Source organism: Lontra canadensis, unplaced genomic scaffold, assembly GCF_010015895.1.
Source record: "Lontra canadensis isolate GAN:19392208 unplaced genomic scaffold, GSC_riverotter_1.0 scaffold17, whole genome shotgun sequence".
In the NCBI taxonomy this organism is placed as follows: Eukaryota; Metazoa; Chordata; class Mammalia; order Carnivora; family Mustelidae; genus Lontra; species Lontra canadensis.
The window spans coordinates 18754055-18781731 of NW_022631011.1; the positions used below are offsets into that span (position 1 = coordinate 18754055).

General features: G+C 46.2%; 1 protein-coding gene across 3 annotated transcripts in view; it reads left to right on the plus strand.

Moving 5' to 3' along the window:
- KCTD1 (potassium channel tetramerization domain containing 1) overlaps nt 1-27677 on the plus strand; it is a 176793-nt gene that overhangs the window by 65513 nt on the left and 83603 nt on the right. The window contains exon 1 of one of the 3 annotated variants that reach the window (XM_032859719.1): nt 20581-21090. The exons of 1 other annotated variant lie outside the window; for it this stretch is intronic. Coding sequence is in view for 1 of the 2 variants with exons in the window: in XM_032859717.1 (XP_032715608.1) it covers nt 21437-23239 (1803 nt within the window). In the remaining variant the exon portion in view is untranslated. One more of the 3 variants, XM_032859717.1, reaches the window with a different exon arrangement.

Sequence of the window (27677 nt, forward strand, 5' to 3'; positions counted from 1 at the left end):
CCACAGACAGGGACATGCAGAAACAAAGCAGACACACCATTCCTGGCTTTGCCCCTTTGTCCTGATGGGCGGGGGTGGGGTGGAGTGGGGGGAGGGTTGGGGGGAGGGGAGCTCCTCCCCCGCCCAGCCTAAGCCAACGATGGAGAGGAAATTTAAAAAGGGTTCTGTTGCCGGGGTGCGGGGATTCGGGGTTCACAAGCTTTGTTCCCGGGCCGGTGCACACACACACACACACGCACGCACGCACGCCCACTGTGTGCTTCTCCAGCCACCGCACGTGGTTTCCGAGGAAGGCAGGCTTTGGCCCCGCGCTCCGCGTTTTCGAGTCTGCACGTGTCTCCCAGTTGCCACAACTCGGCAACGCTTCGATGGCAGGTTAGTTGTGGCCGCAGTACTTTCGGTTGTTTTTTATGGTCTTTAAAGCCACCATGAAAGCCAGTGGGCCCGGCCTTCCCACTTCTGAAATTACTGTGACCCTGTTGCTGAGATTACGGGTTTCAGGCCTGTTGCTGTTTGCAACAGGAGGCCTCAGCGTTTAAGACAAGATAAAGGTGATAAGACAATGGCAGAGGAAATTGTGGGTTTATGTCTCCAGGTGGGCTAATTTCCAAATTACACTAGAGAAAATTGCTTAGGATAATTTCACAGGTTTCCTCCGTGGTTCACCGAGCAGGATTGTTGCACCTGCAAAATTTAATTACACGTCTATTTTCTTTTCTTTTCTTTTTTTTTCCACAGCAAAGTTATCATTATAATTGGGGGTTGCTTGCCTTAGCCAAACTTGTTTCTTGCAGGGCCCAGGAGAAACAGTTTTATCCTGGGAATGAATAAATGATGACGTGAGGCTATCTGACATAATTACCGGGCAGATTTCAGGTTATTTCATTTTATCTGCAATGAAATCACTGGAAGAATAAGCTACATGGAGAGTTTTGATCTTCACTGTGACTGACTCACATGTGTCTCCATGAGTTGTGAGATGATGACAGAGTTGAAGGTGAAATACTCAACATTAAAATTCGTGTATCTGGAGGGATTGAAGCTGGCGGGGGGCACTTGACTAATTTGGTATGGGTAGTTATTAGAAATATCTTACATGGACACATTCAGTTCATTTTGACAGATATTTGAGGGCCTGCTGTGCTCAAGACTACAGAGCTGTGTGAGAAATGGGAAACCGAAAAGGCCTGCCTTCAAAGCTCTTGCTTTCTTGAGAATTACGAATTTTTTAGCGAAACAACACAGTAAAAGTACATATTAGCTTGGGCCCGTTTGGAACGGGAGTTAATCTTCCTTAATGATTGCAAGCAACTCAGGACACTGTACTCGCCTCAAGGGCCGTGTGTGGAGTCCATGGCAGTACCCACCGAGCATCAATTTTTAGAACCAACATTGGACATAAGCCACTTTGTCAGCTTTTCTAAAAGTAGAGAGGAAAACATGTTCAAGATTCTTGGTTATTTGGTTTTCAGCTAACTGGGCAACACTCTTAAGAGCCATTTTTTGACTTACTAAATATGATCGATAAAAGACTATCATACCATGAGCTCCAGAAAGAAGGGAACCATAGCGAAGTGACCTGCGTGACACAGGGCCACGCAAAAGGGGCTGGATCTGCAGCACCTCAAGTGTGGGCAGCCTTCATCACTGGATCTCAAGAAGGGGACTTCTGGGGCTCAAAAGGACTGTATGGGGGTAGTACTGGTATTTGGCTGGCAGGGCCCAGGGATGGGAGGTGACCCGCAGAGCTGGGGACAGTTTCCAGTAGCAAAGACCTGACCTGGGTTCTTCATGACGTTGCAGTACAACCCAATATATAGGTCAAAAACTTGCTCCTGTTTATCTAAGAATCCAGCTTACTTTACATAGAAGCTCACTGTATCTTTTGCACAATTTTAAATATGCTGAATGTTCCCACCGTGCACCTACCATAGACATTAAGAGAAAACTGTGCCTCGTTTTGTGCAGAACTTCCCAAGCAAGAGTCATTTGCCATTTGGTAGACGTCCTCCCCAGCAGCACTGCTCTGGGGAGGAGCAGTGGGGAGGCCACATACGATTCGCTCCCATTCATGATGATTCCACAGATAGGTGGTTTCTAACCAATTCCTTAGGTCTTCTAGCATAATTGCGCCCAGGCATTAACGATTTGTTTAAAAATAAATGACTTTCCCTTTATTTCTCATATCACATGTAAGCCAATACAGTGATTTTTTAAAAATTGTGATAAGATACATGTAATATTTACCATCTTAACCATTTTAAGTGTACAGTTTAGAATTTATTTTTTAAGATTTTGCTTATTTATTTGATGAGAGAGAGAAAGAGAGCACAAGCAGGGAGAGCAGCAGAAGGAGAAGGAGAAGCAGGCTCCCCGCCAAGCAGGGCGCCCGATGCGGGACTCAAGCCCAGGGTCAAGGGCCAAGGGCAGATGCTTAATCCACTGAGTCACCCAGGTACTTAGTATTAAGTACACTCCCGGTGTGCAATCATCACCATCGTCTATCCATAGAAATCTTTTCATCTTGCACAACTGAAATTCTGTCCCCATTAAATAGTAACTCCCCATTCGCTCTTCCCCCAGCCTTTGGCAACCACTGTTCTCCTTTCTGTCTGTCTGATTATGACTAGTTTATTTTTTTTTTAAAGATTTTATTTATTTATTTGACAGAGATCACAAGCAGGAAGAGAGGCAGGCAGAGAGAGAGAAGGGGAAGCAGGCTCCCTGCCAAGCAGAGAGCCCGATGCGGGGCTTGATCCCAGGTCACTGAGATCAGGACCTGAGCCAAAGGCAGAGGCTTAACCCACTGAGCCATCCAGGCGCCCCTGATTATGACTAGTTTAGTACTCACAATGTAATGAGGTTTCACAATGTAATGATTCTTGAGAATCTGTGTGTGGATAGGCTGTATTATCTGTAAATTGCATTGCAGGACAGCAAGGAGGCATTTCCTACTTTTACAAAAAGGACTGAGTCTAACAGGGCTACTGGTATCTACGAATTGGCTAAGAGTACGTTTGCATGGTCTGTATCTTAGAAAATCAGCCTTTAATTTAGTAACGTATTTAAGATAAAATAAACTCATATCCTCTAAACCTAAGCTGTTCTGAGGAGAGCCTTTGTGGACTTGAGTTTCTCCGGTATTATTTTGACTCCTCCACAAGTTTGACCTGATCTGAGGAACATGACAGCCATCTTGAAATTCAGTTGACTCTAGTCGACAAAAATGGAAGCTCCTCGCCTAGACTGGGATACACCTTATCCACTGTGACAGGGTTCGCCACCACGCTTGGCAATTCCTGAATAAATAACTGCTGGCCGATTGATTGAAAGACATTTTAAAGAGAAGAAAACTGGAGTGTTTGGCAACCCTACCCCAAGGGGCTTGTCGGGATCCTCCCGTGTGTCCCACTTTTCAGTTTCTGCTTCTGGAAGCAGCTGAGCACTTCGCCTGGTGTCATGACCCCACATACTGACCAGTTTTAATAGGAGCTCTGTGCTATCACAGTTATCCTGAGTTGACATCTATTAGCCCTTCTCATAACTTTAGCCCCAGTAACATGCCATCCAAAACCAATAAAAAAAGAACTTGCTATAATCTGATGCATGTGCTTGTTTGTGACTGTGACTTCACTTTCCTTGAATTACCTGAGGTAACTTTTTCACACCAAGAGAGATCTCATTTGTCATTCGTTAATGGTGCTACCACTAGCAGGAGGTTTCAGCATTTTTAAACGGATACAGAATTAAGTACCATCTACCATTTGGCATTCAGGAGTCAACTCACTCAGTGAGTTAATTTGTTCTTCTTGGCTGCCACACCAAACACCTCCTGCCCTCATTTAAAGAGGCGTTATGAAACAGTATATAGGAGGTACATTTTAGCAAACTTTACATTTGCTACCCTGTGATTATTTTTATGGAATGTCTGTTTGAAACGGGTCTCTCCAGGACTGCCAGCTAATATGCACAATCACCATACATGATTCCAGAATACCTATATATAGCTAATCGTCCAGATGTGGGTGTTTTTTAAAAAACTACAATAGGAAGTATTCTTGATTATTGCTGGTTAAGGTTATGGCAGTTTGAAGGCCTGGAACTCTGTCATTCTTGTAATTATTCATTCATTCATTCATTTGTGCAACATGTATTATATTCACTGGCCAGATGTACACAAGGAACAACACTGGTTCCTATTGCGCAAAGACGAGTAAGACTCAGTCCCTGCCCTCTAACTAGTGAACGAATTGTGTATATATATTTTTCATATTCAGTGATTACTTAGAAATTTACTCTTGAGCCCTTATATCCTGTAAAAGAAAGCTGAGGAATTTTAGATGTGATGGCTATTTACCAGTAGAAGTATTTTATGGTTAGTAGCAATGGAAGTAAAGAATTTCAGAATTTCATCTGGCAGAAATATCCTTAGAACCATGGACATGCCTGGAGCACACTCAGGGAGGAGCGATGGTGTTACACCTGGAATGGGACTAGCGTCTTCACAGGGTGATGGAGTTCTACTCAGGAAGTGGTTGCGATGTCCTCCCAGAGTAGTGGAGCTATCTTCAGACTACACTGGGGCAGCCTCAGAACGGAGTTACACAGTCCCCTGATGAGAAACCTTTATCTGAATTTACTCATTTCAGTCAACTGAAGCACCATTTTCCCCTCTCCCCAAGGTACAATCACTGGACGCAGAATTCTTTCATGTTAGAGAACGAAGGCAACTCCAGCATTTTCAGGAGAAGGAACTGAAGTCCAGAAAGGCTTGGTGATTGGCCTTAAGTCAGAGGTCTCGTAATAAATTAGGAGAAACACTCAAGCTGGAGTCCAGTTCCCTGATGAGGATGTCCTCACTGGATTCCTTCCAATTAATTGTCCATTCTGGAAACTGTTCCTTGCAAAGTTTGTCAGATTTTACCCTTCCTCTTTCCTGGTTCTTCTAAGCATCTTTTTCCTCCAAATTCCTCTACACATTCTTGCAAAATTAATATACTCTGAACACAGCTTTTTCAGTGTCACTCCCCAGTTGGAGATCAGACATTTCCCAAAGGGTAACACAAAGGCCCCCTTCCTCCATGGAGCCCTCCCATGTTGTTCCAAAGTGCATTTAGCTTGCTTCATTTGGAACTTAGTTGTTTTACTACTTAGCATGTGAGGATAGCCTGAGTATATAGCCTGATTAGTATTGCTGGACAATGATTTTACCAATATGTCTTCTCTCAATATTGTAGTCAAGGATCTTTGGTTGCCAAGAAGTTAAGTTCTTGCTGCACATGGGTTGTCTGTCCTTATCCTGGGCCCCTGGCTACCCTGTAACTTTGGCTTACACTTGATTTTGGCCTTGGTGCCAAATCTACATGATCTTTTCGTTAATTCAGTGCTGATATCTAATTAATTCTGTTCCTCGGACAATATATTACTTTTAATTATCTGGACGTGTATAATTTTATGAGCTATGTGTCTCTCTGCCTAAAACTTAGTTCCAGTCGGTGATTTGAGGTCTGAGCCAGGAGAAGGTTAAGATCAAGTTAGAGAAAGTATTTCATAACTAGAGGTGAGATGGGAATTATCTGTTCTCTGTGAATAATCTGTGCCCCTACTTCCCCCTCAACAATTAATATAACAGTTTGGTTGTCATTGCCATGAGAATCAAGGCAAGGTACCTCCCCCCTTCCCTGATTTGAGTCCCAAATGCCTTGCAAGAAAAATCTGACAGCCTGAATAGAAGAGAAGAGTGTTGTCGGGGGCGGGAGAAAGGCGAGAGCGGTAGGAAGTGTTTCTTTTCCGTGACATTTGAGCTGTGAGTTGTCAGGAAAGGAGAGATCTGAGTGGGTTTTTATCAGTTACAGAGTGAAGCTCTGCTCCAAGCGTGGAGCTTATTTCTCAGAGCCCCCTTGGGGTTCTACAACTTTCAGGTGGTAGCTCAGTGTAGTGAAGGAATGCAGGCTTTGGGGATCTAAGTACTGGGTTCAGTTCTTGACCCCGCATCTTAAGTTCCCCGTGAGATCATTTGGGAGCAAATTGTTTAAATGCTCGCTGTCTCAATTTTCTTATCTGCCAAGTGGGGAATAATCATAACACTTCTTGGCCATGAGGTTTAGATGAGATGAGACAGACAAACCTGCTTTGTGAGCTTTAACTCACCTTCCAAAGGTCAAGCGCACAGCCTGAAAGATGCCTCAAGTCAGTCCTTGCCTGTGCAGTGCAGATGGGGTTAATGGGCTAATTGTCTTTCTAGAGCAGGTTAAAGCCTCTGCTTTGGTTCAAGTCCTGATCCCAGGGTGCAAAGATCAAGCCCCGCACTGGGCTGTCTGCTCAGTGGGGAGCCTGCTTCCCCCACCCCCTCTCTCTCTCTGCCTGCCTCTCTGCCTACTTGTGATCTCTGTCAAATAAATAAATAAAATCAAAAAAATTAAAATTAAGTGTTAAATAGTAAATTCTCTTCCTTCCCCCAACCCAAACCAAATTTTCTACCTCAAAAGAAAAAGTGGGGGGAGGGAGAAGAAGGACGGACATTTCATTTTCCCAAAGAAGATACATTTGGAATGCAACTTTGGGTTTTTTCAACAGTACCAACATGAAGGTCAGCTTAGCACCAGAAGGTGTCAGGGCTCTGTGCTGAAGTTTCCAGGATCCACCTCCATTCTATAGCGTTCAGTCTCAAAGTGTATCAACAGCAGCAAATTAGTTACAAATTAACAGGCAGCAAACAGTGTTGGCCTTGATTAAGCTCTCAATGGATCATGCTAATTACTCTATTTTTTTTTTACTTCTATTATTCTATGGTGTAACGGTTTTAGATGCAATGATTATATAAATGACTGCCTTTACACCTTACCTACCTCCTTGTTTTTGTTTCATGTTGAAGAAACGAAATCATTAAAAATGCATGAGCTGCTCCATTTATATTGAACTCCTCCACTCACTCATTCCCCTTGATAATTCCACTTGCATTACTTTTGCTGTATTTGGGGTTTCACTTAACATCACCTTGTGGACTCTGTTAATCATGTCTTATTTTAAATCGAGAGGAAGCAGGGAATGAATTTTCAAGTGGTCACAGAAGAAAATAATCTAAAAAAGTCCTAACTTAAAATCCTACAGATGTTTAAGAAAGTAAGGCTTTGATTATCTTGGCTTTGATTTCATAAACAGTATTTTTCTGAAAATACATCATTTTTTTGTTGGTTTTCTTCTAATGGGATCACATTCAGAGACAACGGCTTTTTTGACATGGATTAGAGGAAATCACAGTCATCATCTTCAAAGTGTGTATTCCATTCCATTCTGCTACGGTGGGTGTTTTAAAAGGAAAAGTACTGGACCAAGTGTCCAGAACAACAGCAGTTTCCTCTCATTCCCACGTCAGCCCTAAGATGGGTCTTCCTTTGGAGCCGTAACAATTTACTCTCGAGAAAGCACGTTGGGGTTGCAAATAAATTCCAGGATGGTTTCATATAATTTCTATGCAAATAATTTTCCAATATCCACATCTTAGAATTAGTAACACATTTCTGGAAACATTGACAAATGCCTGGAGATTTCTTATCCTAACATAGAGATGAGCAGAAGCCAACCAGTGCCCTGTCCTGGGAGATGTACCAAAAGATAGAGACGTCAGTGTTGTGCGGATATATCTTCTTAAAAAAGTAATTTGTGTTGGGGCGCCCGGGTGGCTCAGTGGGTTGGGTGTCTGCCTTCAGCTCAGGTCATGGTCTCAGGGTCCTGGGATCAAGCCCCGCATCGGCCCCTCTGTTCTGCAGGGAGCCTGCTTCCTTCTCTCTCTCTCTCTCTCTCTCTGTCTGCCTCTCTGCCTACTTGTGATCTCTCTCTCTCTCTCTGTCAAATATATAAATAAAATCTTTAAAAAAAAAAAGTAATTTGTGGAATAACAGGCAACGAGTATCACAGGAAGCCCGATGAGTATTTGAGCTCCCCTGGGAGAGAGACGGCGGCAGGGGACTCTCAGAGTCCTTTCCCTTCTTCCCTAGCTCCCAGAGAGCTTTCTGCAGCAGGGAAGGAAACCTTCCCTTGTTCTCTTGTCTCAGGAAGCAGCCTTTTGTGGCACCATCCTCGAAGCTGAGGCCCGAAGTGGCCCGAGGACATAAGGGCAGAGATACCTGGGTGCAAAGAAACAGATGGCTTCATGACTGCCCTTCCCTCTCCCCTTCAAAATCTGGCCTCTGAAACAGAGCTTGGGGATTCTTGTCTGAGGTTCTCCAAGCCACCAGGGGAAATGCCAGTTGTGTGGGCTGTGACTTTGGGATGAGACCACAGAGCCTGCAGAGTCAAGCTGAACCGTCAAGTGCCAGCCTCATGAATTCAGCACGCAGGCTGCTCCAGCAGAATGTTCACGCAGACGGTCCCTGAACAAGCTCGCTCCCCAAACTGCAAATTCAGACTTCCCAAACAGATTCATCAAGTTGGAAATCTCTATATATACCCGCCCTCCCCCTCTGCAGGCAGCAGCAATTTCAGAGCTGTCTTCTCAGTGAATTGTTAAGCACCTCGGAGCCTGGCGGTGCCCCACGCCGGGAGTGGCAAGCTTTTGTTGGTTTGTTTTAGGAGAGCCAGAAGGAGCTCGGTGGAACTGGTCTGGTGCCTCGGCAGTGCAGGTGTGGACCTGGTGGGGTAGGAAGCGCAGCCAGGGAAAACACAGGGCAGGAGGAACCCCGGCGGACTCGCTGTCCTTGGAATCCGGCTTCCTGCTGCCCTGCTCAGACCACAGACACACTGCTGGGATCCTGGGACAGACGTCGAAGCCTGGAAAACCGGATCCTTGAGAAGAAGAGTGGTTAAAATTGCCGAAAAGTCTGCGTTGACTTTATTGAAAAAGACACAGTATTTAATTATAGCGATTTCATCCCATTTCAAAATGGCAAGCCATCAGATTTCATTCCGTTCAACCGGTGGTGGTTGGTCCCTACTATGACCTTGGGTTTGTGTTAGGCATGAGGTATAGGGTGAAGGAACAGATGGACAGTATCCCATTGGCTTCAGACTCTACGAACCTAAAAAGCTACTTTCAGTGAGAAATCTAAGGAATGCCTATGAAAGAACCATATTTTTCCTAAATAAAACTGAAGATATCATAAATTCAGAGAGAAAATTATTCAGTAAAAAAATACTCTTTGAATGGCAGATTCCCACAATAATAACAAAAACAGTGATGATATGTATACTTAGTACAGATTTATTTTTGCCTTTCATCTAATGATTTCAAAGAGTTTAGCAAGCACTGCTGAGTTAATGCTTAGTACCAAACCTGATTCTTCCATCTCCTTTTGGGGAAAAAAGAAATTGGCACTAACACTTCAACATCCCACAGGGAAGAAGTTCTGGAAGCGAAGTATGCTCACCCCCACAGAAGCATCAAGCAGCAAATTAGAGACAGTTTAATTTATTCAAAAAAGTGAGTTGGGACTCAAAAGAATCGAAACAATGCCCACAAAATGAAAGTCCTCGGATAAAGACGTGTGTTTATTTCTTGCAGGTGGGCAGGGAAAACTCTAGAATGCACCTTCTGGTGTTCTTGTTGGGCTTTCTCTCTCAGAGACCTAAGGCGCAGAGCCCATTCTGGGAAGGCTCCCTTCGTTTTCTTTTCTTTTTCTTTCTTTTTTTTTTAGATTTTTAAATTATTTATTTATTTGACAGACAGAGATCACAAGTAGTCAGAGAAGCAGGCAGAGAGAGAGGAGGAAGCAGGCTCCCTGCTGAGCAGAGAGCCCGATGCGGGGCTCCATCCCAGGACCCTGGGATCATGACCTGAGCTGAAGGCAGAGGCTTTAACCCACTGAGCCACCCAGGTGCCCCTCCCTTCGTTTTCAAAGAGAGAATGGCTTCCTCCTGTTTGGAAAACTGAAGGGAAGATAAGGATTTCATTTCCACCACCTCATATATAAAGAGAACCTGATTCAAATGATGATCTCCAAACCCTTTGATGTGTCCCCTAAGAGCCATAATCAAATGAAGGGAAAGGTTATGAATGAAAGAATTCAATTGTTTGCAAAAATAAAGTGAGGCTGTGCCAGAGATGGAGCTGATCTGGAATAGACCGGATCCCTAATTACACAGAAATCTGATACTTAATACTCTTGCCTGGCCGTCTTCATCTTCAAAGGACCTTACCGGTATTAATGAATTCTTCGCCTCCTTTCCTCTCATTGACTCCCAGAATAGCTACTCTTTAAAGAAAAGTTGGTCTGACATTTTTGAAGACTGAACCCCCATTATCATATCAATCTACATATAGCCATAAGTATCTTTTTCCTTTGAATATTTTGTGATGTTTCCTCTGGCTTGTTTTAAGTAGATACTGTACGTTCTACAACCCTGCAAACTGATCTTTAGGAACATACGCACACATACAGGTACATCAGAGCCTCTCAGTGGAGATACTATTATAATAAAAGAATACAGAAGTATTAGCATAGGACAAAGAACGGGGATGGCTTCATGAACGCCTCGAAGACACGTGAGCTGGGTCCTACCAGTTAAGCGGGAATGGATCAAATGCCTAAGAGGGAAAAACAACTGAGGCAGAGGGAAACTGCATAGACAAAGGCCTGGGGTGTGAATGGTCACTAATGGTCCAGACATAAGGCACGATGCAGTGAACTAGAGTCCACGCTGGGGGTAAGGGTCAAGTTCATCGGAATGAGGCTGGAAAGTGGCTGGCTCATGATTGCACAGGTAGGAAGTGGCACAGCCTTGATTTAAAGCAGGATGTCTGGCTCTGAGCCCATGCTCAGTCTAAGTTACCACCACTGCCTCTCCCTATACAAAGAATAAGATGGATACAAGGATGTTGCTGACTAATGGATGATACAGAAAAGTGAATTTGTAGTTGTAGCACATGCAACAGACATCTGCTGAGTATCTTCTGTGTACCAGTAACTATACTGGGCAAAGTGAGTACTAATACTAGTATTAATACTAATAATCATTATCATCTCCTGTCTTTTAATGAAGTCCAAGGAGTCTGGTTAAGGAGAGACCAGCAATTATAATACATGCAACTGCTAAAACAGGGGTCTGCCCAGAATGGCAGGAAGCATAGGGAAGACTGGCCAGAAACAATCAGTTCTAGAAGGTGCCTCAGAGGACTTGAGTTGAGACCGAAAGTCTCACCGTCCAGTGGTGGGTGCAACACATATTGCACAGGATCATGACGACTGCTAGCATTTATTAAGCACCTACAGTGTGCCAGGCACTGTTCTAAGCTTTTCCTCTGTATTAACTCATTCAATCCTCACAGCAGCCGCCGATGCTATCAACAAAGACACGAACAGAAAGAGGCAAAGAATTTTGCCTAAAAATAAAGAACACGTAAGTGGCAGAACCAGAATCTGAACCCAGATTCTGGATTCAGAATCCTGCCACCACTACGATAGACTCTCTTATTACAGAGAAAGAGCCCCGTGAGTCTGCTGAAGGCGGGGAAGGCTTCCAAACGGAGGTAACATGTGGAATCATTCCAGAAAGTTCTCTGGGAGTTCAACCATTTAAGCAAGGGGATGAAGAGTATGTCAGGCTGAGGGTGTACGAGCCAAGGCATACAGGAGGAGAGAAAAGCGTTTTTGAGGAAGAGCGATTACTTTTGTTAGCTAGACGGTAAGGTGCGTGTTGGGGGGCGGTGGGCGCCACTAAAGGAGTTGTCAGGGAGCACGTTTTCGTCTGTGTTTGTTGTTTCCAAGAAAGAGGAGCCTCCACAAAATAGGCTAAGTTAAGGGACCTGAAGGCATCACATGGACCTCCAAGGACAGGAAACTAATCCCAGCCCGGACACCTGTGGAGGCTGTTCGCTCGTCCTTGGGTGGCACTGCCTCAGCCTTGGCTTCTCCTCTGTTCCCTGAGTCACAGAACAGCAGGGTTGGCGTGGATTGGGACTGGCGAGCCCTGGCTGAATGGGACAGTTGGGACCTGAACCTGAGGGGACAGTCACGGTGACTCCTGGGCTCCTCAGTTGAGTACACTGCAGAGATGGGAAATAAGGAAGGATGAGCAGCTTTGGAGAGAATTATGGACTGAACTGTGTACCCCCCAAATTCATATGTTGAAGCCCTAACTCCCAGGATAGCTGTGTTTGAAGATGGGGACTTTAAGGAGGTAATCAGTTGAGCTGAAAAGGGTGGGGTCCTGATCCCGTAGGACCGATGTCTTTACAAGAAGAGAGAGAAAGACACCAGAGATCTGTATCTGTCTCTCTCTGCACATGCACAGAGAAGGAGCCGTGCGAGGACACAGGGAAAAGGCAGCTCTCGACGAGCCAGGAGGAGAGGTCTCACCAGAACCCTGACAGCACCATGGTCTTGGACTTCCAGCTTCCAGAATTGTGAGAAAACACATTTCTGTTGTTTAATCCACCCAGTTTGTGATACTTTGCTACCACAGCCCACAACGACTAAGATAATTAATCCACGTTTGGATGAAAGACAATAGATGGATTCAAAGGCATCATGAGGGGCGCCTGGGTCGCTCAGTCGGTTAAATATCCAACATCCAACTCTTGATCTCAGCTCAGGTCTTGATCTCATGGTTGTGAGTTCAAGCCCAGGGCTGAACTCACTTAAAAGTAAGTAAGTAAGTTAAATAAATAAATAAATAAATAAATAAATAAATGCAAACAAGTCGTGAGAATTGGCAGGGCTTAGGGCTTTAGGAGAAATGGAGCATGAGAGAGAGCATGACAGAGGAGGAAGAAGAAGGGATGTTGTCCAAGTTTCAGTTTTGGATAGAGGGTGAATTTTGGTGACTGTCACTAAGTCTGAGATTTGGGAGATGGACCCAGGCTAAGAGGGAAGGCACAGTTAGGATTTTCTGGTTATAAGCAAGGGGTTAAGTGTAGGGATAGAGGGGGACTATAATGGAAGTGGAACCTCACTGGAAACCAAGGTCAGGATTCTAGAGAGTAGGACCCCCTGGGGGCCAGACTGGAAGGGAAGTCTGGATACAAGGCAGCTCCCTGCCCCTCACTCCCAGGGCTCTCAGCAGGAACAAGTCCTCAGAGCGGGTCTGGGCTGACTCAATGGCTCTGCTGCCTTTTCTTCTCGCTCTTGTCCTGTTTCCTATATATATAGAGAGAGACTGTTTGGCTCAAGAGTTTTAATCCAGGGTTCTAGTTAGCCTAGGGATTGCTTGTCCCAAGGACCTATCCTTGATCCAATCCGTCAGGGCTGGCGGTCATATGATAGAATACTTGGCTTGGCAAATCTGTCCCTTCATCAGTGGCGTGAGCAAGGCAGCATCCCTTAGAAAGATCTGGGGTGTGCCAGGCAGTGTGATGGAAACATCTAGAATGGAGGGTGGGGAGGGTAGGATCATTGTTGTGGTTTTAGACTTGCTAGACTCATTTGTAAAATGTGCACATATGATTTTAGTTCCATTTTTTCAACAAATGAACTCATACTTTGCATTTTTTGCCAAAAGTCTACTGATTACAATATTTTGAATTACGTCGTACTTTAACAGTTAACCAGTGATATTGAGTTCATGGAAATATACCCGAGTAGAAAGAGTGTTTTTCCTCTGGGCACCGGAAGTAGTACTTCTAGTCTGGTGGATTGTTAAGAAAGTGTAGGTGCTTCGGAGAGACCCTCATTAGCTGTGTGATGTTGGGTGGGTTATTTAAGTCCTCTGGGTATCTACTCATCTGGAAAATAGGAACAGCCTTCACATATATTCATGAGAACAACCCGAGAGAGTGCTAACACAAAAAACCAGACCCACAGCAAGCATGTACCAAATGTTAAAGAAGAAATATGGCACATATATATTTTTCCAGAGTTCTGTACTTTCTGAATCTTCTCCAATGAAGACTCACTGCTTTTATAATCTGAAAAGAATGACAAACCCAGCTTTGCCTAATTTTTTTTTTTTTTTTAAGAGAATGAGCCATAAAGAGAGAAAAGACGGTAAAACAGATGCAATCATGGACAGAGGAGTCTGCTTTTATTTGGAATAATGACAACATGTGGCCCTTGGGGTATCCTAATCAAAGCAGAGACTGTAGGAAGAGTAAACACGAAGAATTACAAGTTCTGTACTGGTATCAGCTGTGTCCGGGCCCTACAAACTTAGATTCCCAAAATAGAGCGGTCACAAGGTTTCCTGCTTTCCCACCCCTCTCCAAGGCTGTTCTCTTCCATCAGGTGCAAAGCCTGGATCTCCAGCATCAAATTAAAGAAATAGAACACCCCCCCCATCCCAGGGCCTCTTTAAAAATTCAGATAAACCCATGTGCCCCTATCACTTAAATTAAGCTTTTCTAAGAAAAAGTAAGTCAATTAGTTCAAAATGTGGGTTAGTGCTTCTGGGTATTTAAAAGGGGATTTTTTTTTTCTTTTTTAGTTCATTTAGAAACATAGCCACGGGGCAGGTATATACCCACTCCTCCACACGTCCTGTGAATTGCCAGGATATGTCTAGATTCTAATTTCTGGTATCTAGAGCTTCAAAATCCAGTCCTTAAATTTCTCAAAGTTGTGAAGGTATTAAAATGTGAGCTTTAGATTTTATTTTGCTTTATCTTATCTTATATCCTTTACCGTCACCATCATTATCCATATTCATCCAAGGGCGCTTGACATTGCTATATAACGTTGAGAAGGCATGATTTTTACCCTAATTGAACTTTTTCCTTCCTTCCTTCAACAAATAATTACTCTCTAAACTTTGTAAACAAAAGCAACCTCCAGGACATTAGGAAATGTTGTTCTAGAGCAAACTGTGTGACAGGTACCACAAAATTCATTTGTCCAAGTGGGCTACATGCAAAAAAGCAGACTTCACCAAAATACAAAGAAAATGAGGTATTTCTGAAGAAGACAATTTCCAGAAGCAATTTCTGGGTCATAGAACATGAACATTTTTATGGCTTTTGAGACATTGCCTCATTGCTTTCTTAAAAGGCCATCTTTCTTGGTATTAACAATTTAAAGATATGAGAATAACATTTTCATACCAACATTTCGATATAAAGTGGGTTTTTACATTTTTGTTGTTGGTTTTGCTTTGTGTTTACTGAATAGGCTACTATTTTGAATGGTAGCAAGTAGTTTCAGGAATATTTTATGTTCTAAGACAACTATAAATAGCTCCTCCACTATTTAATATATATGTTTTTGTGACATGACACTAACACATATCTTTACTTCTTTTTCTACCTTCACTAGTATTGCAATGCATAGAAATACATTTTATTAAGAGGACTAACATCCACTTTAATCCCACTTATCCTTTAAAGAGATGTGAGTAGAAGAAACAATATCACTGATTTTATGTGTGACTTTGACAGCCTTTACATTTGATTTTTTATTAACCAAGTGGTTTCATTATCCCATTATTATAACAAAAAGCACACTTTTAAGCTCCACAAAAAAGTATAATTTACTTATGGAAAACTACATTCCCCTCATACATTGCTTGTTTTAAAAACAGCCCAGGGACTGGTAGGTGATTATTAGGTAGGAAGATCAAGAATTATAGTTACCAGGTGGCAATTAGAAACTAAAAATTCTACTCCTGTCACTCACTATGTTAAGTTCACTCTGACCTGTTTTGTGACAAAGCACCATCGATAAAAATAGGTAGTACCCTCCTTGTTCCCAGGAGCTTTAGGCAGAGCAGCCCAGGATTTCAATAGAAAACACCTCATTCTAGTCTGGTTGGGTTTGTGGGCATTCCTTTGGCCTCAAACATTCTTGACTGTCATTTCTTCTAAGACACAGATGAGTCCTTATTTTTAACAGCCCAGGAAAATAGTACTAGTGTTTTAGGTACCGAGTGACAAAGACGACAGTTTCCTAGGGCATCTCTGCTCTGCTCACAATCCAAGCTTAGGACTTAGCTTAGTACTATGTTGGCTTTGCAAAAATTGATTCCCAAATCAAATGACACACAGAAGTATTTTAACGGTAGGTAATTGCTCCCTTGAAGACTTATTTTCTTTCATTCTTTGGTTCCCAGAAAGCTGTATGTGGTCAGGTGGCTAAGGGGTGGCCTTTGAGGCCAAACTTCCCTGCCCTACTAAGGTCTGGGAGACCTTGGGCCATTGGGTTAATCTTTGTGAACCCTCCAGGCCTTGCTTTTCTTTTTTATAAGCAAGCCTGGAAAATAGAGCCTTAATAAATAAAGAGCTAACAATTGAATGTTTACTAATGTTCCAGACACTGTATTATATAGTGCTTTACTCTTTTTTTTTTTTTTTTAAGATTTTATTTATTTATTTGAGAGACAGAGATTACAAGTAGGTGGAGAGGCATGCAGAGAGAGGAGGAAGCAGGCTCCCCATGGAGCAGAGAGCCCGAGGTGGGGCTCGATCCCAGGACCCTGGGATCATGACCCGAGCCCAAGGCAGAAGCTTTAAACCGCTGAGCCACCCAGGTGCCCCTAGTGCTTTACTCTTATTAACTCATTCAATTCTTGAAGTAATCCTATGAGGTAGGAGCTATTAACTACAGATAATAAAATAATGAGAGAACCAACACATTAAAAAAGGCAACTAGATGGGGCACCTGGCTGGCACAGTGGGTAGAGGACGTGACTCTTGGTCTCGGGGTTGTAAGTTTGAGCCCCCTGTTACATGTAGAGATTACGTCAACAGATAAGATCTTAAAAAATAATTAAAAAATTAAGAAGGCAACTGGTAAAGCCAAATTAGGATTTAAACCCATGCAGTCCTTTTTCAATGATGATGTTTTAACCAATCTGTTACACATCCTTTTATTGAGGTTACCTCTCTCCCCACATACAAATATTTTGTGTTTACTGAGTGCCTACTACGTGCCAACCACTCTGCTAAAATATGCTAAGGAATTTGTTGAAAATGAACCAGAAATGCAGTAATATATAAGACACAGTTTCCACTCTTCTGGAGTTATTTTTCTTTGCTTCCACTTTACATGGGTTCTGTTTTTCATCGGAGTTCCAAACATACTACTCAAGATGATCTTCAAGTGAATTCAACAGACTTTCATAGTGAAACTTTGAAACAAATATCAAATAGTTTTAAATTTGAGATACGATTTAACCTCCATTGTACATTATGACTCTTTTAGTCATAATGTAAAAAGAAATAATGTAAAATTATTTCTAAATTTCTAAAAAACATTTCATAATGTAAAAAAGAAAGCATGACTTGAACGTGATGAACCAAATGCTTTTACTGGTGTCTGCCCCCAAGAGCCCACAAGATTTCTTGAATTTATCAATTTAAATCCTCCCCAAACCATCTCTTTTAATACACTGATGTGTCCATTTCTCTGTCCCTCAATCTACTTCTGCCCTAACTTCCTAGAATATGTTCTCCCAGAGAGACGATTATGGTAGGGAAATAGTAAACCAAAGCAGTCTTTACAGTTATTTTAAGTTGCAAACAATAATGTCTTGCAGTTGCTTTTTGTCCTGGTTTTTTAATGTAGAAATCCAGACCCATGATATTTTAAGATTTTTTTTTTTTTTACCAAGAAGTTTCTTGCTAAATATAGATCTAACTAAACAGATCTGTTCATTCATTCATTTAATGTAAATGACTGGAGTGCTCATCATGACCCAGGCTCCAACCTATACTACAAAGGTATATTGATGTAACAGAGGAAACGGGCAGATAAAAAGCAACTACACCAATGTTCTAACAGATGTTGCTCTGTAAATTGGAAGCAAAGAGGGAAAAGAGCTGAATATGTATCTGTGTGGTATAACCTCTCATAACATGTGAACATGAAACCGGAGTAGGTGGGTTATAAAATGAGGGGGAAACATTTGGAGTTTTTTGTCCCAAAATAACCATGTCTCTACTTTCAAGTAATCTAAGAAATGGAGTAGCACAAATACACCGATGGTACTTTTTAATGATTAGGAAAGAGTTAAAAAAACGTGGAACATCTTGTTGAAGATACAAACATCTCGGCACAGCTTTTATGAGTTGTGACAGTGAAATAATTATTATAAATGTTTCCTACAGGACTGGAATCAGTTTATGTAAAGAAGCTATGTATTCTGCACAAGAAATAAAGAAATCATCCTTACAAAGGAGCCATCAGTCCTAAGTGGTGGGGGAGTTCAGGGGAATTCATGATAGGGCAGAGTCAAAGTGGATGATCCCAGCGGGACTGACAGAAGACAACCACTACAGCCTCCTTACCAAATAATAAGAAAGCCTTTATGATGCTCTCAGTTTGGTACCAAGTGTATGGTACCACAGGATGTTTTTAAGGAATCTTTCCTAAAGCTGGGATTGAACTCCTTTATGAATTCAACTGTAATTTTGCATCCCCCGGTTTTAAAAAAATAAGCAACTTATTTATTTGTCTTTGGTGGTGGCAGGAAGGGCTTTTCCAGGTGTTCTTCCTGATAGCTACTGTAGGTTCTAACCTGAAGAGGTCTTTTCCCATATTTGATGAAGAATCGTTAATGGGCAAAGACTTTTGGTAGCTGTTCAGGAACTGCTGCCACAAAGGGGATTCATAACTGCCAGAAAATCAGGCAAAGGCGTACTTTCCAAGGTGCGTTTTTCCTGATGCCTGCGAGGGTCCCGCCCATTATTTGCCAACTGTCCAGGCAGCATCTGAAGCTGTTGTTTTGCTACATCCGTTAAAAATTTATTTGCACTTGGGGTTTTTGGGTTCTGTCATTGCCCATCACCCCCCCCTCCCCTTTGGCTTTTGCCGGTAGAGACCTGCCCTGGGGGGTATTTTGTCCTGGGAGCACAAAACTATTTTCTTTTCTGGAAATAAGTTGACGTCAACTGGGAGCTGTTTTTGGTTGCTTTGTTTCCCGGAGCGTCCAACCCAGCACACCGCCTCCGGCAAATTGCAAGCAATTCAAAGCAGCTCGCCCAGCAGGGAGGGGAGCTGGGCTGGGGGCGGGAGGAGGGCTCGCCCGTTTAAGCTGGGAGACCTGGGGAGCCGCTCCGCTCTGGGGCTGGAGCGTGGGCCGGTGTCCCCCGGCCACTCCAAGAGCGCAGCCCCTCGGTGCACTGCGCTGCCCGTGAGGGCCGCGGGAGAGCAGCCCCTGGTAGGTAACTTTCTGGGCGCCCACCTGAGGGTTCAACACAGCTGCAATTCCCTTCCCGGATAGTCGGGCGTCCAGAAAACCTGGGAGCATCCTGGGACAAAGGGACAGCCCTCCGGAAGTAGCCCAGTGCGACTGGTGTGGTGTGCGCGGGTTCGCGTGTGCAACTAACATAGCTATTGCCCTGAGCTCCGGGAAACAAACAAACGCCTTCCTACATATTACGGGGGGCACAGTGCATTTTGGACAAAGCCTGCAGCACTTCGGGGATGTTTCCGGAAGAGTGCAACCTACCTAATTTCTCACCTCCCCGGACTGTTCTCTGCGGACTGCAAGGCGGATGAAAGCGTGTGTCGTGTGTGTACGGTGTGTGTGTATGTGTGTGCGTGCGCGCCCGAGGAGCGGGAGGGGTCCCAGAAGGCACCGACTTGCTCCAACTTGTTCACACCTGGCGCGGTTTCCCCAACGCTCTGCCGCGTCCAGGGCCGAGGAAACACGCGTAGGGCGAGCACTGATTGCTGAAGACACCGTCAACTCCCACTTAGGCACCCACACGGCCCAGAGCCCTAGTCTACCCGCCCCTTACTTTTAATTTTTTTTTCTTCTGTTTTTAAATTACAAATTGACGGATGGGTTTCTATTGATGCATAAAATTATACACTGCCCTGAAAGCAAGACGGGAGATCCGGAAGGGAGCGGGGACAGGCAATTGACAAGACTTCTACAACCGAAGTGCCTAGAATTAGGTCTCGGGGGCAAATCCGAGGATGCCCTGGAGAAGCTTGCGAGGCTGATTTCACTGCAGGGTCGGCACGCCCCGGGGTCGCGCTGCTAGGACTTGGCTAAGATGGTTCCCCTAGCCCCTGGTATTCGAAGCTGGCGGGAGCGCCAGGGGACATTCGGGCTGCCCGAGGAGGAGAAAATTAGGATGCAGCGCGAGCTCCGGAGGTGGCCAGTGCTGTGCCGCCAAAGAAAACAGCCGAGGTCTCCGGCGGCTCTGGGGGCGCTGCCCCTGGGTCGGGAGAGCTCGGGAGGCGGCGACGCGAGGACGCGCCCAGAGTGTGGGCGCGCCGGGGGCGGGCGTTGGGCTGGAAGTGGGACAGTGTCTCCTATGGGAAAGCGGGACCCGGCGAGCTCTTTGGCCGCCTTTCCAGTTTCGGAGGTATCCGCCCCCGTGCGCCGGAGGCAGCGCAGCCCCGAGGGCGAAAGAATGGCGGTTGGCAAACTTGGAACGAGTGCGCCCGGGATCCGAACTGCCGGAATTGTGGCGGTGGCGGGGGCGGCCGAGACCCAAGTTCACTTTTTCCGCCCGCCCGCCCGCCCGCCGACGGGCCTTCGGAACCGGCATTGCTCTAGCTCCAACCAGGTGGAGCGCCTCGCCAGAGGGAGTTGTGTCTGTGTGCTCCGAGGCACGGAGGGCGGCGGCCAGCGCGAGTGGGGAGGGGTCCCTCGGGTCCGGAGCGCCTCTCCCGGTGTCTCCTCTCCCACCCACCCCTCCCAGTCTTTCTTTCTTGCTCCTTCCCCAGGCTGGCGGGACCCGCGCGGACTTGTCCTAGACCTACGGGGAGCGCCCCAGGTCTTTAATGACAGCTTAAAAGAGGCTGTCGGAAAAGTCGAAAGGGATGAGGCTGACGTGGGGCGTGTTTCGCTCCTTTGCAAGAGTCGGAAAGGGAGCTGGGAGCCGTGCGGCTGGCCCCAGGCCCCCGCGCCTCGCCGCCAGCAAGTAGGTGGGGGAGCAGCCGCCGCCAGCCCCATCCCGCTCCCAAGCCTCGCCCGCTGCGCCCTGGCCGCGGGCGCAGAGAGGGTGCGGGGCCTCGCCGTGCCTCCTCCACCCTGCTCATTAACCTGCCTGCTCCGCTCCGCTCAGGGCGGCCTCAGACACGGGCTTCTCCGAGCAGCACCCGCGGCCGGCCCGGCACTGCCGCCTCCCGGAACCCCCGGCTCCGGGGGGCAATGAGGGGGCGGTGGAAGGGGCACTGCTCCTCGGGCATTACTTAGAGAAGCGAGACCGCCCCGCCCTCCCGCCTGCCCTCCCTCTATCCCGCCCGGGCCCGCGCGCCACTCCGCCAGAGGGTAAGTTGGGAGTGTTTCACCCCCACCGACAGCTCTCCCTCCCCTTTCTCCCCCCCTTCAAAGTTTTCTTAGGAGTGAGGAGAGGGGTTGGGGAGGAAGAGGGTCCAGCCAGCCCCCGTCCTTTACCATCTCCCTGTCTAACTTACCCCCGCCTCCCTTCCCCTCCATCCCCTGCGCGCCGCTGCCCCTCCGGAGCTGCGCTCCAAACTGACAATTGGAGCGCGGCTCCTTTAAGAGCCCGGCTTTGCCTCCCGGTAGCTGAAGGTCATTAAACACAAAAGCTCTCAGCGCTGCGGTCCAATATAGCGCATGCGCCCTGCCCGAGGACTGGCAGAGAGACGGCAATATGGCGAGAATGCCTGGCAGCGGGGACTGTAACACCAGCGCGGGCGGCAGCGCCAGCGCCGCCGCCGCCGCCGCCGAGAACAATGGGGAGCGGGGCGAGGGCGAGCGCGGTGCGGGGGGCCGCGGCCGCCGCCACGGCCGCCCGCACTACTGCAGCGCGGGCGAGGAGGAGGAGGAAGAGGAGGAGGACGACGAGATCCAGGAGGTGCAGATAACGGGGGACGAGGAGGAGGAGGAGGAGGACGGAGGTGGGGGGCTGGAGGAGGACGAGGAGGAGGAGGAGATGGGGCTGGACTGGGATGAGCCCCTGGAGCCCGAGGACTCGGCCGGGGAGGAGCTGGAACCCGAGCCGGTCCATATGATCAATATGGACCAGAGCGCCGCGCTGGAGCCCGAGGCGCCGCCGCGATTGCTGGCGCCCCGGGCCCGCGGCGGGCCGCCCGGGGACAGCGCCGAGCTGGACCCCGACGTGCTGCAGCGCCCCGAGCGGGCCCGGCTGAGCGAGAACACCCGGCTGGCCACCCGCTACGCCGTGCGCATCTTCCGGGAGTACCTGAGCGAGAAGGCGCAGAGCCCGGACTTCGAGACCATGGACAAGGGGGCGCTGTGCCGCGTGCTGCGCTCTTTCTACGCCGAGGCCCGCTCCAAGAGCGGCCAGCTCTACAGCAAGTCGTCGCTCATCAGCATCCGCAGCTCCCTCAACCGCTACCTCAACGAGCCCCCGTACTGCCGCACGCTCGACCTCACCAAGGACCCCGAGCTGCGCAGCGCCAACCTGACGCTGGCCGCGGTCATCCGCAAGCTCGAGGAGCAGGGCGCCGGGCCGGTGGTGCAGAAGCAAGCCATCACGCGTGCCGACCTGCGCAAGCTCTACACCTCCAGCGTCTTCAGCACCAACACGCCCTTCGGGCTGCTCAACAAGGTCTGGTTCGAGACGTGCATGTACTTCTGCACGCGCGGCCGCGAGAACCAGCGCGAGCTGGAGGAGGACTCCTTTGGGCTGGCTATGGACGAGGACGGCCGCAAGTTCGTCTACTTTAAGTCCCTCGGGCCCTACCACAAGTCGCGCTCGTCGTCGTGGAGCAAGAAGCGTGCAGAGAGCAGCGACGAGGAGAACTTGCCCCGCATGTACGAGACGGGCACCGAGTTCTGCCCCTACGCCAGCTTCGTGAAGTACCTGTCGAAGCGCAACCCACTCTGCAAGGCGTTCTTCCAGCGGCCCCGGGACCACTGCAGCGAGGGCGATGTGACCTGGTACGAGAACAAAGCCATCGGCAAGAACTTGCTGGGCACCAGGATGCAGATGCTCTCGAAGGCGGCCAAGCTCTCCAAGACCTACACCAACCACTGCATCGGCGCGGTCTCCATCGCCACGCTCAACAGCATCGCTGGCATCGGCACCAAACTGGGCTCACCCGCCCCGCAGGGCTGCTACGCGGAGGCTCTGAACGGGGCGGCTCGGCACCACTCCCACCATCCCCCCACCCATCCCTCCCACCACCACCGCCCCCAGCCGCCCTCGCTGGGGAACACCTATATCCTCCCCAAAGACAGCCAGGTCGGGCCCGACGTGAAATCCGAGGCTGCGCCCAAGCGCGCTCTGTACGAGTCCGTGTTCGGGTCGGGGGATATCTGCGGCCCCTCTTCCCCCAAAAGACTTTGTATCCGCCCCTCGGAGCCTGTGGATGCGGTGGTGGTGGTTTCCGTGAAACACGACCCCCTGCCTCTTCTTCCAGAAGCCAATGGGCACAGAAGCACCAATTCTCCCACAGTAGTTTCACCTGCTCTTGTTTCCCCCACCCAGGTAACCAAACCAAACTCTATGCATGAAATGTTTCTGTGGTACCATTTGGGACTAACTTTTGCTAATGCAGGTCTGGGTTGGGGGCGGGGAGGAGTTTTAAAAAGTACTAAATATACTGAATCAGATTGGAGCTCACTCGTAGAAGCTTAACTCTTGGTGCTTTTCAGGAAAGTTTACATCTAACCTTAAAAGATGTGGGAAGGCACGCTCCCTAAATCCCTGCTGCGCAGTCAGGCTAAAACTTCAGAGTTTGCAGAACAAAAGGGTTGGAGGCAGCCGGCCTCTCCATTGAACGCAGGAGTCATCTAAGGCAGGGTGGGGGAATACCATGCATATAAAGGAAGCAGTTACTTTAAATATATTTGAATAAAGCAACCATTAAAATACTCTGTTGCATATTACCCATAACTTACGAAGATTAAAAAAAGAAAAAAAAGGTTCCGTATAAAAAAGAGAACATGCCAGGCCCACTTCCTGTATGTGGGTGGGGAGTGGAGAGATTGGCAGTCCAGTGCCAGTTTATGCTCTAACAGGTAGCTGAATGTGAAGTGATGTTTGGGGTGTAGTTTCCAGAAACTGAAGTCACTTGTTAATAGAACAGGTATCTGCACTACCAGCCAGACTCTGTGCCCCGTGGTGCCCAGCACCGCGGTCACCAAACCTTGCTGCCCGTGTCTTGCCCCATGAGACTCACCATCTAGAGGGCAGATAAGACTCAAGAATGGAGATGTTTAATTAAGACCCAGTAGCACAGTAGTGTGGCAAGAACACCCACGGTGAAGAGCTGTACATAGCCCAGAAGCTGAGCCACCTTGGGCAAATCAGTTCACCTCTCTGGACTTCAGAGTCCTCATCAAGGATTAGGGAACTGTTTTAATATTAAAATTATTTCATTCTGAGCAGTACCAAATTTTAGGGGGAGATGGAGGGCTTCCCTGGATGCTTTTGGTCTTATTATTTAGAGGAATAGGTTCATATTCTTAAAATTGTGTTCCTCTTTTGGAGACTTCTCTAGGAGCCAGAAACCAGAGGTCTTTGGGCACTGTGCTCTATTCCGTAGCCCCTGGAGGTTTTACAACTTTGACCTCCCTGCCATCAAGCAGAAGTAGGAATTTCCCCCGTGAGTCTGGAGGTTGTAGTGCAGGCCTTCAAGGAACAGATGTCAGGTACCTCTGTGCTTTTTCCGAAGTGGAAATTCCAGTTCTGGACAAACTGACCCTTTCAGAGGTTTACCAGCTAATCAGCAAGCCCCAAGGCCAGCAGAGAAAGGGGCTGTGAATGGTAATATAAACACCAAAGTTCTCTAAAATACACAAGACCTGCAGGCTATGTGTCTTTCTCTACTTCCAGTGTGTGTGGTACATTTCCGATAGATCAGGGGGTGGCTTTCTGCAGTTGTGAGGGCCCCGAGAGGAGAATTCTTCTTTGGAGAACTTGGATTTGCTTTTTCTTTGAAAGCAAAAATAAATGTTCACATTCTTCTGATCAAGTAAGACCCTTAAAACTTCCTGGTTTAGAGTAGCACCTGATTGATTAAGAGTTAAATGCCTGAGAAAGTTTATTAAAGTCTGTATCTGGTTGGAATAATAATGAAACAGTTTGTCTGCTGGCATCTGTCTGGCATATAGTGTCCTATAGATTCATGACTTAAGATTCACAGAAGATGGAGGAGGGAGTTGCTTAGTGGGTTTTGTTTTGGTCTAAGGAACGCAGTTGCCCCGTCATAGTCTTGTTTCCACTGAGTGAGATAAATCAGTTCTCTAAACCTGACTACGGATTCTTTTCTTTTTCTGAGTTAGAGCCCGATAAATATAGATTAAACTTAAATATAGATTTGAGTGTCCATATGTTGGCTAGATTGTTATTATGCAAACATTTTTGCATAAGTTTCTTGTAGTTAAAACACTACAAAAAGTTGTTCTTTTTGCACATATTTAAGTCAGCTTTTTATTTATGTTTAAGTTTTTTTAATCAGCATTAAGAAGTTTTCAGGAAACTCTTTAGTTAACCCCTGCAGAGCTCACTTTCTAAAGTCTGAGTATTCTAAGAATGAAATGAATGTTTAGTTTATGTAGAAAGCCGATATTAAACTTTTTCCTCTTGTATTTATTAAAAGCACAGAACCATTTGAGGTGCAGGGCATTTCCTGGGTATTGTGGACTGGCTGGGGTTACTGGCCCAAGGCACTGTCTCAGGAGGCCAGCTCCTCTTGTGGTCAGTAATCTTCAGGAAATGCTGTGTGTAGCTTTAGCTTCAGTCATTATTACTTAATTATAAACATAGGCCATCTGACCTTAGTATCAGCTAGGCCCATCAAGTGGCATTGCACGGAATTCCACTGTTGGCCATATTATTCTTGACTTCTTGACAATACTCACACCCTGATGCTCTGATCTCTTCTAATAGTGCAAGTTTCTCAAAAAATGAAGGGCCTATTCCTTTAAGTGCATTTACTCTTTACGTTTTGAGACTTGACTTCTTGAGAGTGTTACTAGGTTTGTCATTTGTGCGACTGGTTGAAAAAGGAATGCGTTCAAGGGTTAACGATTATGGAATTTGTGATTTTTATTCCTGTGAATTTCCTGGCTTTTGTTGGTTTTGGGGAGAGGGTGGCGAGGAGGAGTTGTGGTGATAGTTGTGATGGTTGCTTTAAGGAGTTCACTCTTTAATTCTCTGGAATGGCTGTTAAAAGCAAAGGCAATTCTTGTCTCCCCTCCTCCTGCATAGCTGTTGTGACCTAAGATGATCCAGTTACGGTGCGGCTTCCTAGCAATCTTGGGAGATCACATGGTACATTTAAAAAGGTTTAGCACAGCCCATCCTACATTTTTCAGAGCTGTTCTCCTTGCACGAAAATACAGCATTTTTCCTGCCTCAGAGAACAATACTTCAGCTTAGATATCCTGGCACAGAGATTTCTAACTTTAGTCTTTAGCATCTACACGAAAAGAATATAGTAAGAATTTAAATTCTCTAAATATCATAGCTTTGTTGCTAAAGCTTTTACAGACCGTGCCTCTCTCCAGCACCAAACAAAAATGTGAAAATCAGCTCCCTAAAATAGACTTAGACACATTTATAAGCTTGTGCCAAAGGTGTCTTCAGTTCTTATTTGACTTTAACCCACATTATTTCCGGAAATACTTCTAAGGAATTCTGCAGGTAGGGAATAAGTAGTGGGGAGATTCTGGGGTTGGTGGAGCACATGGTCTGTGTCTATTTCATTGGCTTCACTAGGGGCCAGAGTCGGTCTGTACAGTTTCCCAAATGAAAATTGGAGTAGCCTCTCTGTGGGGCACACGCGGTCTTTAGTGACATTGCCTTTGAGAAGTCGGATGTTGATTGCGCTGGGGAAGCAGTCTTCCTTCAGGTGCTTAGTGTGGGAAGGCAGAAGGAATAATCTATCTCTCTGCTTACTAGGAAAAAACCCCAAACAAACAGACATACATTTTATGTATTACTGAAATTGTCACCAAAGTCTTGTTTTTAATTTGGGAGGGCTACTCTTTCTTAAAGAGGGAATCAGACTTCTATAAACATGAAGGGAGTGTAGTGGGTTTAACAGCCAAAGCAATTGTAACAGAACTTTCTTATGATGGTTATCTGGAGCTGTTAGGATTAGCTACCCAGTTTAAAAAAGGCATTTTCCTGATTTTTACTGTTAGTTTATGGCTATTTTCCTTTCCTGCTATAGGAGTGTTTGCTCTCCCATTCAAATTGGTGGAGAAACTAAGTGTCAGTTACATAACTATGTAACTTTTTTTCACTCATGCAGGAAACAGTTATTGAGCATCTCCTACTATGGCTTTTGTACCAGGAATCTTTATAAATTAATCCATTTTCCACTTGGCAAGTAGTAGCATTGGCAGGATTTTGGCCTCATTAACTATTAAAACCAGATCAGAATAAAGACAGTTAAAAGGTGAAGCACTTAACTGTTTGTTTTTTTTTTTTTTTTAAGATTTTATTTATTTATTTGACAGACAGAGATCACAGGTAGGCAGAGAGGCAGGCAGAGAGAGAGAGGGAAGCAGGCTCCCTGCTGAGCAGAGAGCCCGACAAGGGGCTCCATCCCAGGACCCTGGGATCATGACCTGAGCCGAAGGCAGAGGCTTTAACCCACTGAGCCACCCAGGCGCCCCAGCACTTACTGTTTTGCAGCAGTCTTTTTTGGGAAAGAAATCTATATTTTTAACTCCTATATTATTATTGCAGTCATGATACAAGTGAATTATTCTAAATTGCTATGAACCTGTATGTATGTCAGCTCACTGTTAAAGCTGGTCCAGGAAACAGAGAAAGAAGTAATTTGCTGCAGAATGAGAAAGTGGCTCGCATTCATTTAACACTTAAATCTTGGTGTCACCCTGATTTCAAAACCTGGCTCCCCCAAACAAATGCTACCTGGAAGATAGTCCTCTTGTCACTGCACATGAGA